Source organism: Polypterus senegalus, chromosome 3 (assembly GCF_016835505.1).
Source record: "Polypterus senegalus isolate Bchr_013 chromosome 3, ASM1683550v1, whole genome shotgun sequence".
NCBI classification, from domain to species: Eukaryota; Metazoa; Chordata; class Cladistia; order Polypteriformes; family Polypteridae; genus Polypterus; species Polypterus senegalus.
In genome coordinates, this window is record NC_053156.1 from 265301996 (window position 1) to 265321904 (window position 19909).

At 39.0% G+C, this 19909-nt stretch overlaps 1 protein-coding gene across 1 annotated transcript in view; it reads right to left on the bottom strand.

The window, feature by feature from the left end:
- Positions 1-19909, bottom strand: part of cntn2 (contactin 2) — a 131403-nt gene that overhangs the window by 79875 nt on the left and 31619 nt on the right. The window contains exons 2-3 of the mRNA XM_039749084.1: positions 4860-4995; positions 18-156 (exon numbers count right to left, since the gene is read on the bottom strand). Coding sequence (XP_039605018.1) covers positions 18-156; positions 4860-4917 — 197 coding nt within the window. The 5' untranslated portion in view covers positions 4918-4995. The remainder of the gene's footprint in view (positions 1-17; positions 157-4859; positions 4996-19909) is intronic.

The following is a 19909-nucleotide window of genomic DNA, read 5'->3' on the forward strand; positions in this document are numbered from 1 at the left end:
TGCCCATTCACACTCACCTGTATGTCGCTGGTGGGCTAGCCCTAGCTTTACACGTCAGTGTCACCTTCTCTTCTGCAGAGCCCTCTGGGAACAGAATGCTGGAAGGCTGCTCTTCAAACACTGGCCCATAGTTGATGTTTGTGAAGCTGTTGAGCTCTGAAACAAAAGGCATATTCAGTAGAGAGCCACACTGAACAGCAGTCCTAATTCATCCAGCATATACAGTAATTATCTGTTTGTAGTATGAGCATGGCTTAACCACTTAGATTACACCTCTGTTGTGCTTGTGCATTATGCCCATCATAATGCAGGATCCTTTTTAAATTGTTTCTTACAAACTAGACTTTTACCTATTTTTATTTGCATATATGTAACACATGCAACACACCATGTAGAGCTGTAACTGGCTTAAATAAGAAGTTATGCAAAACGTCACCTGTCTCTGACAATGATGCAGAATAAAAAATATCTAATTAGACTAAGGACAGCATTAAAAACCAATATGGGAAAAAGCAAAGCAGAGTTAAGTGACAAGAGACAAAATGAAGCATTGTGGTACTTTAGGGACCTCTGCTGGCGGAAGTGCGTGTGTTCACCACCAAGTCAATCCTAATAATTCCAGATAGAGCTAAATGACATAGGAAAGAAATCACATAGCATAGAATCTAATTGCAATTATAGTAACTGTTAATAATTTTAATAATACTTTACTTATGGCATTGTTATACTTATTAAGTATATTTCAGAACATCTATGTTGGGCATAACAGTGGCTTAAGCTGATGCCTCTCAAGTTGAGCACACTGGTCACTGTCTGAATCCAGTCTGTACTGTAAGTTTTCTCCATACCTATGTAGATACTCTCATTTTTGTCTCAGATCTCCAAAGATGTGCATGGTAGGTTATTTAGTGATTCAAGTCATAAAGACTCTTTCTTCAGCTCTGGAGGCTAAGTGAATTACCATCAAGAACAACTTAAACCCCAAAAAAACAAAAGTCTTCATCTGTAAAAGGGGAAAAAACGGTCAGGAATGTCTCCACACCCCCAGAGGTAGGCCAGCTACATTCAGCCTGTGACTGGAAGATGAAGGCACACATTGGCACACAGAGTTTGCCATTATGTCTCCAAGGCCTGAGCTAGTGCTTTGGTCTGCTTCAATACATTGTGGTAGTTCAGCCTCAGCACAGACAGACACGGACACAATGTTCCAAAAATACTACTTTTTAATTAATTCAGTCCGGCACACAACACAGTGCTCTTGCACCCAACACCTTTTGTTCAGTCATTCCTCTCCTCTCCAGACCTCTCCTCCCGAGCTTCACCTTCTTCCTCCCGACTCGACTCCTGAGTGGTGGTTGCTGGCTCCTTTTATTAGGCACCTGGAAGTGCTCCAGGAGCTTTATTGGCGACACCCGGCTGCACTTCTGCATGTGGCAAAACTACTGCCCAGAAGGGCCAAGCAGCTCCCACTGCAGCACCCCCTGGCGGCACCTGCAGAACCCAACAGGACTGCACCAAACTCCAACTTCCATGAAGCCCTGTGGGAGTCTGAGGCAGCACTGTAACCCAGGGAGGCTGCCAACTAGTGTCCAGGGGAAGATATTGGGTCTGCCATGCTTGCTCCCCCGGAACACATGCTGCAGGGGCGTCCCATCTGCCACAACATACAGTTTTATATTGATGAGCTGACTGTACCGTGGAAAGAATCAGTGGATGAAACATTTAAGAGTACAAAAGTTTCTCTGCGTAGAGCTTGCTGCTGAAGAACAAAATTGGGGCTGAAGCACTAAGTTCTGCCTAGTGGAAGTGGAATGCAGAGGCTTTGTGGCAAACTCTTCCACCAGGCTGTTGAAAGATGTTGGGCCAGCTTTTCAAAAAAACTTAAAATCAAATCTGCCCTAGAGGCAAAAGAGAAGAGCAGCCAATGGTTTTGGTTGAAGAGGCATGACCACAGACAAGCTCCAAAATAGTGATTCTGAAGATTACATAGACACAGAAGGGTCAATTCTAGGATGTTAGAAATCATTTTTGAACCCTTCAGAAATGTAGTGGGCTAATTGACAAAACATCAACAACTGAGGCTGCCCACTTGAAAACCTCTCTGTGCCATCCAGTCTTCACTATCATTAACTCCAAGATTATTTCTTGTAGGTGCTTGAACAATGGATAGTAACACCTTGTCCCTTGTTTAATGTGTTTAAATATACTGTATGTAGTGTGGGCACGAGTGGGCCCTGCGATTGACTGGTGTCAAAGATATTTTTCTGCCTTGCACCCAGATTTAGTTATAAACTAAACAAGCTACAACTTTTAGCCTCATAGTGTGAAGGGGCCTCTTTTTATAATTTTTAACAGTTTTCTTTGCATATTTGCATGAATTTAAATGTTTTTTTTAATAAAAACAGTGAAGCAGCACAGATCCCATGAGTGTAGGTGTGTGAGAGAAAAGCTATGTGGCTGTGGAGATTCTTGATGAGGGAACTGGCTAATTGTGTTTAACATGTTCGCAAGTGGTTGATGCAGCTGTCTCTAATCAGAGCTCCATGGTTCATTTGGCACACCTGCATTCATTGAGGGTTAAAGGGGTCTGTAAATGAGAAAAGGTCCAACAATAATGATGGGGTTTGATCATGCACTCCATTGATTATGCCTGGAAGATGAGTGAGCAGAGCGAGAGGTGTAGAGAGATGGGCACTGGGAAGAGTAATTTTTAATGACCGATTCTGAATTTGATTTTACCCTTAATTTATTTGATTATTAATTGATCATTACTTGATTTTATATTCCTTCCCTATATTCCTTATTTATTTAAGCACTGCACTTTTTTTTAACATTGTGGAAAATAAATGGCACAATGAGCCATTTACACCACTCTTGCTTGTTTGTGTCCTCATTCACCCTATTCGATTTGACTATGAATGCCCCAGTTTCAGAGGAATATACCATCTCTGGGCCTCACACACATGCATAGGAAGGCAAGGTTAAACTTAAAGTGATTCAGTATTGTGGCTTACACAAGTCTGAGAAAAGTCAGGAGATGGAGACAAGGAAATATCCAAGTCCGTGATTACCTTTGGAAACCGTTAAAACAATCATTAAGAAATGGATAGAGTTATGAACCGATGTAAATCTGCCAGCAATAGACTATTCACAAAAACTGAGTGCAAGAAGAAGACTAGTGAGGGTGGACCTCTGAAGGAGTTACAGGTTACTGTGGCTAAGATTGGAGAGATTGTGCAGATAACAACTGTGATCAGGATCTTCACCACTCACAGCTTTATGGCAGAATGGCAAAGAAAAGTCCACCGTTAGAAAAATATTGCATAGAGTTTGCCATAAGGCATAAGGAGACTCTAAAGGTAGCTGGGAGAAGGTTCTATGGTCTGGTGAGCTCAACAATCATCTTTTTGGTCATCAGACGAAATGCAATGTTGGAACATTACACATTATCAAAAAATGGTAGCAGCATCATTCTGTGGGGAGGCCTCTCTGCAACAGACCCTTGAAGAGTTGAGAAGGTTAAAATAAATATAGCAACACTGGAGGAAACCCAAACCCAAAATCTGGACCTTAAGAGAAGATTTGTTTTCCAGCATGACAATGACTTCAAGCGTAAAGATAATGCTATATGAATGGCTTAAAATATCACAAATGTCCTGGAGTGTCCGAGTCAGAGTCCAGATCTGAGAATTTGTGGCTGAACTTGAAGAATACTGTTCACTCACAATCTCCATTCAACCTGACAGAGCTTGAGCAGAGAATGGGAAAAAATGGCAGGATCCAGATATGCAAAAGCTGGTAGAGACCTGTGCAAACAGACTGTAGGCCTTCATGTCTACCAAGGGTGAATCTACTAAATAGTGACTTGAAGGGAGTGAATACTTATGTGGTGAATTATTTTGTGTTTTATATGTTATTAATTTAGATCATTTTGCTGAGGTTTGTTTTCACTTTCACATTAAAGAGTCTTTTTCTGTTTATTAATGTCAAGAAAGCTAAATTAAATACATTGGGTTTCAAAACTTCCAAACGGGTTGAATACTTTTTGTTAGCACTATAAATGACAGCACAGTCCGAAGTATATTGGCATTGAAATTGTGCATGCTTTTGCTGAGGTGGATAGCGTAATGGTCTCAAGCATGTTTCAGTGTGGCACCTGCATTGCCCCTTACAGATACCAACAATGCTAACTATCCAGGATTTTCAAGTTTTTTGCTAGCTTAGCCAGTGTGTGTGCCTGTCAGTGCATCCAAGATGTCAGTACAGGGGATGTATTTTAAAACTAGGTTATAAGTATAAGTTACAGCTGGCAAAGAGAGCAACACCCACCTTAGGCATGCTATATTATGCATATGAAAAGTTTCTATAAGAAATTTCTGCTTCTCCAGATGGAGACGTAAAGCAAATGCTCCACTAAAGGTGCCAGAACTCAATTTTCAAGGTCTGGTGGAGCCCAGACATGTTGTAAGTGTCACAAGTGTTTAATAGAAGCACCGAGGAGGTGGAGAATGACATATAATATGATGTGACTCTCCGTCAGCTTAGCAGATAGTCTCTGAGGACCCCCAGGAGGGGTATGCAGGCTTTTAGTTAAAACCAGGACAGCACGTACTGCACATCAATCTTTCATGAGCTTGAGCACTTCCTCCTTAGTACTTTAAAAGGGAAACATTTTCCTGAAATAACACAGTGACTGCCTGCAGATCTGAAATAACAGTGTTAATTTTTAATTGTTTTGCCAAATTCTCATGGGCTCCTAAATCTAATGGATCAGTGCAGACACATTACGGGGAGTTGGCATTGCGTTTTCTCCTCAAAACAAATGTGCCAATGGCTAACATGCAAGAAACGGCTCTTACCAACTGTTCCTCCAAGGGACAATGAGACCAGAGCTAGGAAAGCAGGCAGCCTCCACATTCTCAGCTCAGTTTAATGTAGAATAACTGAAGAGACAGCTTTCTTTGCCACATGCAAACCAGTCACGAACAGGGTTCCCTGTCAGAAAAAGCAGAAAGACACTTTTAAGAGGCATAGATACTTAAACAAGAATCCCGTGTCGCATGACTCTTCTTTCTTTCAGACGGCCCCTGGATGTATAGTCTGAGATAAAGGGATTTACTTAATGTATTGTAGTCCCGCTGTGCAGAGATGGCTCCAGCATGTCTACTCATTTTCTATCAGTTAGATTTATCTGCAATGTGTTATACTGTACATCTCCTACAGGGTCTAGAAAAACATTTATAAAATGTAGAGATTCATCTGTACCAATCAGCAGTACAGAGAGATAAAGGTGCACACAAACTGCAGTCTAGTGAAGGAAAAGACTGATTAAAAGTGAATGGGCACATCTCAAAGTAGTATTAAAACACTGAGGGAAGAAAATGAATGTCTAATGCACAATGATGTTTACAAGGCTGAAAAAATAAATCAGTGATTCATCCATCCATCTATTTGCTAATGAAGTAAGAGGGTCAAAACCCATTCTGGTAGAAAAAGTTCACAACGTGGTAGGCATCTTTGGACATGATGGTGTTGTAATAAATTAAAATAGCAGAACATTCTCCAACCCTGTTTAATTCAATTTCAGGATTATGAAGGTGGAGTTTATCCCAGCATCTTTGGATATAAGGTGGTCAAACAGCAACACCTCTACAATACAAGGCTCATTCACATAGACATGCACACTAACAAACTCAGGGGCTGATTTAAGGCCAACAACCTGACCGGGCTGAGATCTTGAGTATGTGTCTCTGCCTTTCCAGATCACTATGTTGGCTCCCTGTAGTGGCACATCACATAGTAGGTTCAAATCTGTGATGCTTGCCTACAGAGTACAGTAGTCAAGGGGTCAGCACCTATATATATATATATATATATATATATATATATATATACTGTATATACATTTATATATATATATATAGTGACACTCATGAGGTCCTTTATGTATTCTCAACCACTCAGGTCTGCTGATGAATGCCATCTGGTGATGTCCAGACACTTTGCATTAGTCGCTCCTAGTTGGTGGAACATGTTTCCCACTTCCATGCAAAAGTCTGACTCCCTCAATGTAATTAAGATGCATTTGAAGAATCTCTTGTATGATGAATTTCTGTCTAATTCATAATGGCTTTGTTAGGTTTTATAACCTAGGAACTGAATTTAGCTTGTATTTTGCACTTATTCCCAAACAGTCCCCCAAGACTGATGTTTACTCAGTTATGTTGACCTCTTTTTTAAGCCAGCTTGGATAAAGCAAATAAATGTAAATTTGTTTGCGGTTAAAATTAGGAAAAGGGCCCACATCAGGACAAAGAGGTATTAGTTGAAGGATGAATAAAAACTAGAGAGTTCCCTTCATGTACACATGTTTCAGGTCATACAGGTGGTCCTTTGTGTGTGGCTTAGGGTGGACCAGCATTGTCTCAGATTAAATTGAAAGGTAATGGCATACATAAATGGAAGATCCAGCTTTATAGGAGAGGAAGCCACCCAGGAATAGTTGTGGTAGCTTGGCCCTTTAAATGGTGCAGTCTGAGATCAGTAGTGTAATGCTATCTGAATGAAATGTGGCCTGGCAGTCAGAGCAACAAACCTAGGATGAGGTATAAATAGCAATCCGTGAAGGAGCAAACATGCTTAGATGTGAACTGAGGGAACATGTTATAGTGAGCTCTTTTGAGTGTAAGAGCTCAAAAGCATGGGAACACGACTACTTGCCATTGTCCTCAAATGAATGTGTCTTTAAATTGTTAGTGTATATTTACAACATAACATGATTCATGCAAGGTAGGCTGGACACATTTAAAATAAAAACAACAATAATAATAATCAGTCCATTCATTCATTTGGTACCTTTTATAAACGTCACAGGAGCAAACACGGGGAGCACTCATGCCCACGCTAATGTTCATGGCTACTGGCCTAACAGAGCTGCTGGGTAATTACTTTAGAAGTATGGTGTAGCAGCCAACGGGTTCTGCCTAACTATGTGATTCTGAGCAAGTCTTTCAAACTGCATAGAAATCTGTACATAGGTGTTACACATTCTGATCTTACAGTTCACCTTACATAAAGTTGTTAGGTAAAAAAACACAATAATTCTGATAATACAGTGATGTCTGTCAACATATACACATATACCACCCATTGAGCAATACTGGCATACTAGCAACGCTTCCTGTCTATATACTTTATCATTTTGAAGCAAACAGATGAGCATATAAGCTGCTTTATAACTTTAATGTCAACATATTTATGAAATAGTAGAATTAAGGCAACAAAATAAAAACAGGATATCAGACAAGTGTGGGTAGGATTGAAAGCAGACCCTGCTATAACAGCTGTCAAAAGCTGATGCCGTGTCCCTTACAATTTCCTGACTTTCTGCCTGCCTTGTCAACTTCCCTCATTAAAATTTTAAAGGCTGAGAAAAGATAACTTACTGTTGGCATTTCAAATTGCAACGCCCCTTCTGTGCCAATTACAGGACTGGCTCTTTTGGAATATCAGCACAATTGCCTAGAGTCTGTGTCTTCAGGAGCCATATTGCACTTGTGGATAGGATTTCAGGCTAATCTATTTTGTGTTCTGTTTATAAATTTCAGGGTTTTTTTTGAATATTAAATAATGAAATGGTTAAGAGTTTATGGGTCCTATATGATGGAGTTGAATTTTCAGTAGGATGGGATTAACACTTTTGTGGCCAGAACCAAACCTAATTGGATGCTGTTATGTGTCAACTACATGCTGTGAGAAAAATGAAAGTGATTTGCTACAAAAAGCCACATAATTCATTCATATTTTTAACACCATAGAAATGAAAACATGTACCCTTCTTAAACATGTATCCAGTTAACAAAAAATACTTTTATAAATAAGATGGTTTGTGATTAATGCTGATGTGTAACAGCTGCAAAATCCCAGGTTTCCAATCACAATTTTTGCAGACATTTTCTACAGGTTTTAGCATTGATGCCTCATGGATCAAGCCTCCAAGGTGCAAATCCCATGACAAGGTACAGCTATATGGACGTTACATGTTTCCCTGTGTCGCTGTTCTCCTCTCACATCATAAAGACATCGTTGGTTAATCAAATGAAGTGAATGTTTGCTGCGATGGACCAGTGCCACATTTACAAATGCTTTCTGCTCTTGTCCCCTGGACAACTGGGACAGACATTGGGCTCCAGCAAAACTGAATTAGATGAGCAGCTTAGAAAATCTCTGTCCTTGTATGTCAGCATCAACAAAAAAGACTTGCTCATGGTGCAAGATAATTCTCTCCACAAACCAGCATTTTTGTATTGATCTATCTATCTAACTATCTATTGTGATAGACGGCCGGCAGCTCAAACCAGCCGGGACACCCAGAGAATGGAAGGATGAAGGAAGGCAGCTACTGTGAGACTCTGCCTCCCCCAAACATTAGATGGCAGCTTCCCTGCAGTGTAGCGGTGCCTCGGATTCCCACAAGGCGCCATGGGATATGGAGTTTGGCATCACCCGGCTGGGTACTGTGGGTGCTGCCAGGGGAGACTGTGGGAAATTGGGAGACAAGTAGATCACGTGGATTAAAGCCCCAAAGTACTTCCAGGCTGATTAAAAACTTAAGTGCTCCATCTGACTCTGAAGTGCTGGTAGGTCACATGAATGGAAGAACAGAAGCACTTCTGGATCAGGCACTATATAAAGGACTGCTGTGAAGTAGGCGAGCCAGAGTCAGGTGGAGGTGGATGAAGCTTGCTGGGAGGTGTGGAGGACAAAGAGAAGATGTGTTTGCATGTGTGTCTGTTTTGTTAAAGGGGCAACAGTGACCCCTAGCGTGCACACTATCTATCTATCTATCTATCTATCTATCTATCTATCTATCTATCTATCTATCTATCTACCCTGCTTTACCATTACTCCCTTGCATTTTATGAGTGTCACCTATTGACGCTGCCACACCTTACAGTTTCATTTGCCGGAAATTTTTATTTTGTTACTCCAGTCTCTGCTTTATGCACTTTACTTTAATATGTCATAGCACCACAACCTGCTAAATTTTGCACACATAACCTCTTAGGTAGTGTAATGTAGTAGGTAAGGAACTCTAAACCAGAAAGTTGTGGGTTCAGTTCCTACCTCTCACTCAATATATAATCCTGAGCAAATAACTTGAATTTACTGGGCTCCATCTGTAAAAGCAAAATACATTTAAATATTTTCATTTGCAGCTGTAAAATGCATTGGGTAGGTGGTCACTATAGAAAGGTGCTATAATAATAAAATAAATATTTGCTTGTCTTAATGCTACTACTCATTTTTATTTTGGGTGCCTGGATTTTGTGGTCATATAGCTGAGTTTGTGGCCTGGACTTAGTGCCAGCATGCAGCATGTGGATGGCGCAATGCCCCTTTGGCACTTTACAGACCAAGACTGAAATTAAACAAGTGCTGAAGGTCTATTCCTAATCATCTCTCACATCACAAATCTGTTACAGTAATTAGAGTCTATAGTGTGCTCTTCGATAGGTTGGCAGTTTATCCAAGATTGGTTTCTGGTGCTGGCTTCCATTGTCATTCAGCTACTCAGATAAGCAGTAGTGGATGGACTCTGGCTAACAACCTCCCTAATAACTGAATTTTGGGGCTATACTAATTTTGACAATATTGTTCAGAGATGGAATACTAGTACCATATGAAGCTAAACTGTAGTTAGAAAACAAGCGAATGGATTAAAGAATGTAAACCTGTTCTGGTGAGTGTCATAGACAATATCCATTCCTCCTCATTTTTTTACAATGATAATGTTTCTCACAATACACATTTGTTGCATGAAAAAAGACTAAAATTGTGTAGGGAACAATGGTCAAGTGTTTAGAATGACCGTATCACAAGCCTGGTCAGTGATTGCTATTCCACTGGACTTTAACTTCTGATGATGCTAAGTTCTTTAACTTTAATGGAAAGCCAGGCTGAACAAAGAATAAATTGTCTTCTTTAATTATGCAATTTCATGGAAAAGAATGCTTAAGCACAGACTTCAGCTCTCCAGAAATACATGTAAATCTAAAATGCCAATCTTAACTTTAGCACTCTCTGCTATTTGGATTCCCTGAGGCTGCGTGTCAGAGTTCTCACTTCTCCTACATTTTCTTCTACACTGTGTACAAAGAACACTGAGAGTGACTAATAACTTCAAAGGCTGCTGTAGCTTCTCCGCTCCTTTATTTAATGTATAGAAAGGCGGGGATATTAAACGCATCTGTGGGGAATTCTTCGTTTCAAGGAAAAGAGTACAGCATTTCTTAGCTTCAGCTTGTGCTACCATTCTTTTAATGATCTTGACAAAACAATTCCAAAAATAACAACGTATGTTCTTTGTGTTTTAGTGTCTAGTGGAGACAGGGCTGAGACTGCACATCTGTAGTTAGCTTTGCTATCACTGGACTGGGTGGAAATAAGACTCTCAGTGTAAACCTGAAGTGCCTGGAATAAAAAAACTGAACGAGGGACTGTTGTTGTCTTGTGAAATTAAAACTGAAAAACAGTGCTGTGGGCATATACTCCAATTTGGTCTCAAAACAGAAGGGGAATGAAAAAATGGGGGAACAATATAGCCATAAGCATCAAATCTATCAAATACTGTACACTTGTCAGAAAACATGGAGTCTGGCAAGAGAAGACTTGTCTCTGTGGAAAATACTGACAATAATCGATGAGTCAAGAAGTGCAGAACTACTGGACTGCAGACAAGGCCACTTATTTATTCTCTGCATTTCTGAGATTTCTGTCCCTCTGATGGCTTTTTGTCATTATGGCACATTGTCTGCCATCTGTGAATTTCTCAGTAAAATAGGAAAAGGTCAACTCCATTTGTTAATGCGCTATCAAGTCATGCTGTTCACGGATGTAAGCTCCCTGATGAAGAAAAGGAGACATTGGGGGGGTGGGATGACAAGGTGTAGTGGGCTAATGTAGCAGTACTCTGGAGGGGAGGTCTAGTCATTGTGGTTAAATTTTTAATGAAACTGCTCACTGTAGCAAATTTCATGCACCATCATCTGCCCACAGAGAATTTGCTACATGCCATCAGTGAGATGATTTTTTAAGGACTCTTAGACAAACATGAAAGATGATCTCATATTGAGGCCCCTACATTGCTGTCCCTGGGTCTACAAGCTCTTCCGTTTAAGGTGAAATTCAACTTATTTTTTTAATTTGTTAGTTGGCTCTCTTAATCTAAGGCAGAGGTGTCCAACTCCGGTCCTGGTGGGCAGCAGTGGCTGCAGGGTTTTCATTCTAACTCTTTTCCTAATCAGTGACCAGTTTTCACTGCTAATGAACTCCTTTCCCCTCCATTTTAATAGCCCTGTTTTTAAAGAGTCAGTCCTCTGAATTGATTCTTTTCCTCTTTAAATAAAAGCCAAACAGAAATGAGATGTGAAATGAGCCAACAGATGACCAGCTAAATTGGAACGTCAAACTCCAGCCAATTTCACTCCAAACAGTTTCTTAATGAGAAGCCAATTCTTGCTGTTAATTAAACCGTCAATGAATATCATGACTTGTTGCTGCTCTCATTCTGCCACAGCAGACAGTTGATTTTCCGTTTTTTGTAAAACCACCGTCAAGATGTTTTGGTGACCTGAGTATGCCGACATGACTGAGACCTTCACTTTTCTTTATTTTCAGGTTAGCTGGTCATGTGGCGGATAGTTTTGTGTCTCATTATTGTTTGGTTGCTGAGTAAGGACAAAGATACAACTAAATGGTCTGTGTCATGTCAATTAAAACTAAGGCAAAACAATTTAATCAGAAGCCAAGACGGCTCACTAAGTAAGAAGATGTTTAGAATGAAAACCTGCAGCCACTGTGGTCCACCAGGACCGGAGTTCAACACCCCTGACCTAAGGTGATGTATAAGTCACAATGTAGCAACATTCCTACCATGTTGACAGTCAGATAGTTAGTAGAGGAACACATTTAGTCAGTGGTGGGGACTGAAGAGGTGACCTTGACTTCCCAGTGCTGCATCTTTTTCACTTAGCTACACATTTAAGCACATCATCACGAGGGTTGGGAAGACAATCACATTTTACACTAAAAAGTAATGTGGTCTCAAACCACCAATTAGCTTCTTAAGCGGAATTTCCTAAGGATTTGACATTTGAAACCAGTTAGAGCCGGTGCAAGCAGTGGTTTCTTCATGCTTGTATCCTGCTGGGAGAAAAAGATTAATTTGGCCCAATCCTGATGGTGCACAGATTAACTGTCTTCCATTCTTTAATTCTCATTGTTTCAAATAAAACTTTTCTTCATGGTAAAATCAGCAGTGTAATAAGGTGGGTGTGGGTTACTTTGTGTCGATTGCGTGGGTATTTTACACATTTTGCTATTCAGCACTTGTTAGTAACATATTATATGATATGCTGACACCTGTACATTTATTTATAATACAATGCTGATAATCTCTGTTAGTTAATAATCATCTGGAACCTTCTGAAAAAGAGTAGAGTAAAGCATATTCTGGATATGTATATTTAGCAGCTGGTTATTAGACATAGAAATAATGCAGAAATAAATTAGAATGATGATTTCCCATCAAATAAATGTAAATGTGTGCATGCAATGGAGCAGTGGTTAGAGTCTCTGCCTCACAGCTCCAAGGACCCAAGTTCAAAACAAGTCTCATCTCTGTCTATGTGTCAGGTGCATTCCCTACCAATATGTACACAATTTTTACTTTATCCTTCCCATATCCCTTTGTATTATATTGATGTCTTGTGTTTATTTCAGACTTTTTATACAATTATATATGGGTTTGTGGACTCTTATAGGGTTTTTGAATTCAAGTAATTAATATGTGATGTGTTCTACTAATAAATTAATGTAATATATATATATATATATATATATTTTACCGTTTCACAGGCATTGTATGTTCTTATGGGCACAATTATTTGTTTATGTGTTGCCATGTGTTGTGATGTCATAGTAATAAAATACAAAATGCAAAATGTCATACAAAATAAAAGGTTGCTAACTAGGATACATCACTGTCCAAAACTGTGATATAACCCTTGTTCCTTGTTCAAAATTTTTATTTTGTTTGTGCTTTGGTAATGACTTTTCCATCTCTTTTTTGACATTGCTTCACTTCTTATAGTTTGGTGCTCAAAATATTAAACTCCTGGGGCCTCATGCATAACACTGTGCAAAGAATTCACACTATAACAAGGCGTATGGACAAAAGCGGAAATGTGCATACAAACAAAAAAATCCAGATGCATAAATCTGTGCGAATGCTTCCATGTTCTTCCGCTACATATATCCCGGTCAGCATGAAAAGTAACACACGTGCAAGCACCTGCTGTCCCACCCCGCCTCCTCCCAGAATTATGCCTCTTTGAATATGCAAATCAATATAAATAGCCCTTAAGCTCAGCGTTCTGTGAAAAGGCAATGGCAAAAGCATGGGGGGAAACAGAAGAATTTCAGTGAATACCAAGTGGAGGCAAAGAAAAACATACTATTTGTTGGTTTAAACAGTGGTATAAACAACAAAAGGAAGTTGATCAAGTGACAGAGTGAGAAACTCGAAAGCTCAAGTTCACAAAGTCGCACAGTGCCCGAAATAAAAAAGAAATTGTCAGATATCAAAGTCGGCGTGAAAAGTCGAGTGTAGCCCACCGTCTGAGTGTCATATGAAAGCTTATTCGGGTACAGAGAAAAAAAAAATAGGCACATGGTGGAAAAAAAGCACGAAATGTCAACTTTAATCTTGAAATTTCCACTTTAATCATGTAGTTTATTTTGTCATTAAAGTAGAACATCATAAACTTAAAATCGTTTAATTTACTAGTTTCTCAAATCCATTCGTAACTAAAGTAGCACGTTAAATGCTTTGTTTTGTATTTGATCTTCTATGTTCTCTATGTGTGTGAATCACTACATGCTTTTTAAATGGGCTTTCTCTTCCTCCAACAGGACCCAGAATCCATTCCATTCATGATATTATAGCTCTCTGAATAATTAAAATACTGAGATGTATACTTGATATAATTTTCATGATGATAGGAATTAATGCATGTTATTAAACATGGGAACAATTTGGTGCCGTGATTGTTCATGTCTCACGCAAGATGCTTGCTGCGCCGTCCGTGACCTTTGATGAAATAATTTATTGTAGCACTACTGTCTCTTTCAAAAGTACTAACCTCCAATTCCTGTCCTTCCTTTTCTTATTCCAAGTAAAAAATTGCCACACAATCAGCTCTGTAACAGACGTTAAGCCATCTGTAAGCTTAGAATGCCGATTCTTCAAAACTTTTAAGGAACATTGAAATATCTTCATAGTATGTGTTTAATTACTCTATCCATCTATCCTTCCAGTGTTGCATCAGCACCAGCAAGAATACAGTGCAGGCAAGAACAATCAGGCAGGAGCGCCAGCTCCTTATTAGCGCTGTGGCACAGTGTCCTCACATGTTTAATTATTAATAATATGGATTATTTAAATGAAGTTAAAGTTTTATCTGAATAATATAATAAGCATATTTTGCTGAATTTCATCTTAAAAATGATATTGTCATCATATGTTAATACGCTCTTTATAAAGTTGCTCAGGTTGTGCAATATTATAACTGTATCGCAAGTTCACAGTGAGGCAATTGTACTTATAAGTACAAAGCGTTCTACAAAGAGCAATTGATGGACTGATTGAGTGCGTTTATAGTTCTTGGGATGAAACTACTTCTGAACCGCAAGGTCAGTACAGGAAAGGCTCTGAAGCGTTAGCCGTATGAGAGCAGTTCAATAGACAGCATGGTTGAAGCAGCGTGTGCTAGATGCTGTATACCGATAATTCTCTTTCCAGTCAGCTGCTGTAAAGCTGTGATTCACACTCAGATACGGTGATATAAATACTCTGAGTGGTGCAGTGAAAGTATTATGGAAAAAGATGATCCGCTGTGGCAACACCTAACAGGAGCAGCTGAAAGAAGAAGAAGAAAAAGGTGCAGTGAGAGTAACACCGCTAAAGCAGCTATGGTATTTAGAATAGTTTGACCATTCTGTGGACCATTATATTGTGGTATTGTGTATTATACCATTATAATAAACAGTATGCGGTTAATCTCAGTGTATTTATAAATTTGCATCAGGGATGTGGATCTAAAAAAGAAAGGGAAACCACAATGGAACAATACCACTGCTTTGACACTGGGTGCCGCCAGTTTGCAAAACCAAGCACAGAACTTGCTTACCCCAGGGTTGGAGCTACTGCCAGGTTTAGGTTTTATACATCGTGATTTGAACATGGAAACGTTCGTACACAACATTTTTGTGCGTACACACCGCTTATACATGAGGTCCCTGGTTACGATCTAAGGTTAGGCACCTTCTACGTCTCTTCTCTTGATCCTTTTTCTAATTTTTTGTGCTGTTTGTCCGCCTTAAAACAACACATAGATGTACACATTGAGTGAGCATGCTTTGTGATAAACCAATTTAGATAAAGTGCTGAAGGATCTTGTGAGCAAATGGAACAACCGGCAGATGTTACAGAGATCAAAAGTCATGGTCTCAAATAAGCCAAAAGCCAAACCAGAAAGATAATCAGAATCAGGCAACCAAGCTAAAGGGCAAAGACAAATGGAAAGGTCAGAACTGGAGCTGAAGTCAAAACTAAACTCAAAATCTCAATGCTATGGCATAGATGGAAAAGGAGATAACTATTGACAATAATGCTGATTACTTACAACACCAAATTGATTGGATTAGCTTGTTAAGCCTTGAACTTCATAATCAGGTGTGTCCAATAATGAGAAAAGATATTTAAGGTGGTCAATTGCAAGTTGTGCTTCCCTTTGACTCTCCTCTGAAGAGTGACAGCATGGGATCCTCAAAGCAACTCTCAAAAGATCTGAAAACAAACACTGTTCAGTATCATGGTTTAGGGTAAGGCTACAAAAAGCTCTCTCAGAGGTTTAAACTGTCAGTTTCAACTGTAAGGAATGTAATCAGGAAATGGAAGGCCACAGGCACAGTTGCTTTTAAACCTAGGTCTGGCAGGCCAAGAAAAATACAGGAGCAGCATATGGGCAGGATTGTGAGAAGGGTTACAGACAACCCACAGAATACCTCCAAAGACCTGCAAGAACATCTTGCTGCAGATGATGTATCTGTACATCGTTCTACAATTCAGTGCAATTTGCACAAAAAACATCTGAATGGCAGGGTGATGAGAAAGAAGCCCTATCTGCACTCATGCCACAAACAGAGTCGCTTGTTGTATGCAAATGCTCATTTAGACAAGCCAGATTAATTTTGGAACAAAGTGCTTTGGACTGATAAGACAAAAATTGAGTTATTTGGTCATAACAAAAAGCACTTTGCATGGCAGAAGAAGAACATCGCATTCCAAGAAACACACCTGCTACCTACTGTCAAATTAGGTGGAGGTTCCATCATGCTGTGGGGCTGTGTGGCTAGTTCAGGGACTGGGGCACTTGTTAAAGTTGAGGGTCGGATTAATTCAACCCAATATCAACAAAATCTTCAGGATAATGTTCAAGCATCAGTCACAAAGTTGAAGTTACACAGGGGTTGGATATTCAAACAAGACAATGACCCAAAACACAGTTTGAAATCTACAAAGGGATTCATGCAGAGGGAGAAGTACAGTGTTCTGGAATGGCCATCACAGTCCCCTGACCTGTAAATCATCGCAAAATCTATGGGAGGATTTGAAGCAGGCTGTCTGCAGCCATTAAATTGAACTGGAGAGATTTTGTATAGAAGAATGGTCAAAAATACCTCCATCCAGAATCCAGACACTCATCAAAGGCCATAGGAGGCGTCAAGAGGCTGTTATATTTGCAATATATTATTGACGTAATATATCTGTTGGGGTGCCCAAATTTATGCACCTGTCTAATTTTGTTATGATACATATTGCATATTTTCTGTTAATCCAATATACTTAATGTCACAGCTGAAATACTACTGTTTCCATAAGGCATGTCATATATTAAAAGGAAGTTGCTACTTTGAAAGCTCAGCCGATGATAAACAAAAATCCAAAGAATTAAGACTGTATATAAAAAGTAACACTTCTAACACAAACCTATTATAAATATGATTTCACATACTGTGTACAGCTCTTAATACATTTATAATAACGATAAGATTATGAAGATTGATTGACCATAGACATTAAAGGAGATTCCAGTCATGATGAAGGTAATTTCATTGAAACAATTATCACATACACATACAAATATAAAGATAATAAGAAACAACAATATGAAAATAATGCAATTCAAAAATATTTTTGCACCTATTCAAGATATTTTGGAATTTATTATTTTGGAATGTTATGTTCAATACTTTCTAGAATGGTTAGAAAATTGATTCTGTTTGGTTTAAATTTCTTTTTTTTTTATAAATATGAAATTAATGAATAGATTATATAGTTCATATTTGTTAACCTGGGTGGCACGGTGGTGCAGTGGGTAGCGCTGCTGCCTCGCAGTTAGGAGTCATGGGTTCGATTCCCGGGTCCTCCCTGTGTGGAGTTTGCATGTTCTCCCCGTGTCTGCGTGGGTTTCCTTCCAAAGACATGCAGGTTAGGTGGATTGGCGATTCTAAATTGGCCCGTTTGTGTGTGTCCTGCGGTGGGTTGGCACTCTGCCCAGGATTGGTTCCTGCCTTGTGCCCTGTGTTGGCTAGGATTGGCTCCAGCAGACCCCTGTGACCCTGTATTCGGATTCAGCAGGTTGGAAAATGGATGGATGGATGAAAAATGGATGGATATTTGTTAACCCAGCCACCGGGGATGCACAAATCAGTGTGTTTCTTCATGACGGCCCCAAGCCCGGATGAATGGGGAGGGTTTGTCAGTAGGGGAATGTAGTGTAAAATTTTGCCAAATCAACATTAGGACAACAATTTTGGATGATCCGCTGTGGCAACCCCTAACAGGAGCAGCTGAAAGAAGAAGAAGAAGATAGTTCATATTTGTTACTCATACAGCATATTTCTTAATGAGGTGGATTATAAATGATGGAATAAGAATCATTGATTAAACAAAAATGATGAATTAAGGTCTTCAAAGTGAATGAAATAATCACTACTGTATCACCTTATTTTGAAAAGTAATGAAATTAAACAAAAACATTTCTACTGTATCACCTTATTTTAAAAGTTATAACAGTAAAGAGTCAGATCGAGTCATCGATCAACTACAGGGGAATGGAACATATTGCAACAATAGGAGGAGGAAGAGGTGGTGAAAACTGTACATGGGTAAATTTATTATATAATACTTCAAAAAAAAAATACAAAGCATCATGTTTCCACTTCAGTGTAAATAAATATAAATTATGGCATAATAAAATTTCATTTTTGTCATGCTAAATATTGTAATTAAATAGCACATTAATTACTTCAGAACTACAGTTATGTGTGGTCGGCGGATTTTGGTTTCGCTGTGAATCTCACAGTACAGAGGTGAAAAGATCAAAAGCACACTGATTAAACAGAGTCAAAGTGAGAAGTATTCTATTGTTCCAAGTGGCTAAAGCTACGAAGGGCAGAGAATTGAGGGAAATTGCAGTGCAAAGCCCCGCCCATTGACCCATGCTAATTAATATATATTTGCATGTTGCTTATCTGTGTTTTACTTTCCATTTTTACATCTTCATTGCTGTTGCAGATGAAAATGAAATTGCAAATGGTGTAATTACATTTCATTTCTAATTTTTCCAGCATTCTTCTGCGTACTCTTTGAAAAATAAATGGCAAAAGAGAAATTACATTTTTTATTTTATAAATTAAATTTTTATTTCCAGAATTTGCAGAAAATACCTCCCATATCAAGCATTCCTTATTGAAAGTAATGTTGGAAAGGATGGTTGAACATCTGAAAGTGGAGGGAGAGGTGGTGGCGCAGCAAACTTTATGGAAGTTTAGTTTTAAACAGAATTTGCAGAGATAATAAAGAACAAAGTTGATTAGCTATATTTTGATGCAGTAGGTGACTACTGTGAACAGTGAACTACTGTAAGTGGCTGACAAATTTGCTGTTATTAATGATTAAAATTGTTGATATTGCGCGTCACAATTTCTGGGTTATACAAGATAATTTTTTTTGCTCTGCAATGATAAGACATATAGAATTAGAGGCTGAAATCCAGCAGTAAATGCAATGTTTACTATGTTCTATGACAGATGGGAAAAAGGAGCTTCCCAATGGGATTGCCCTTCCAAGCGGTCCTGTATCACTGAGGCAATTTAGAGAACTTTATTATTCAAATTATGCAAGCTGTATTGTAATGCTGATCTTTCACCTTATTTCAGCATATAAAATAAAAAATAATAACCCGATTAGCCAGAAATGACAATTTAACTACAAGCGATTGTGATACATGCTTACTATGTTAGTTGGCTTTTTATTTTCATGAAACGTTAGAACTAATATTGAATTGCACCTTGCATAGATAAAATGGTGAATGTATCTGACTTCAATATACTGCCTGGAAATTGAGAAGAATGAAGTGTGAAGGTGAGACATTACAAGTGATGTCTCCGAATATTTTCATAGCACATGAATGGAGCAAAACACGTTGAAGAGATTTCTTTCTTCTTTCTCTGGTCTAATGCTACACATGCTTTTAGTCGCCAGCTCACACTCCTTTTACTAAAATACAACCCAGGAATCTAAACATAGTGACGAAGGTAATGAAGTTAATGAAGTCTCAGATTTCTGGTTATTTCACAAGATGGCTTAGCTAAATGTCCAAAGTCAGCTCCTAACAGGTTTGGAATAATCCCTCTGAGCTCTACAGCTAAGATGGGAGTGCAGATTAGTGTGACACAGCACTGTCTTAAGCACAAGTGGGACCTGTGAAAAAGTGCGTGA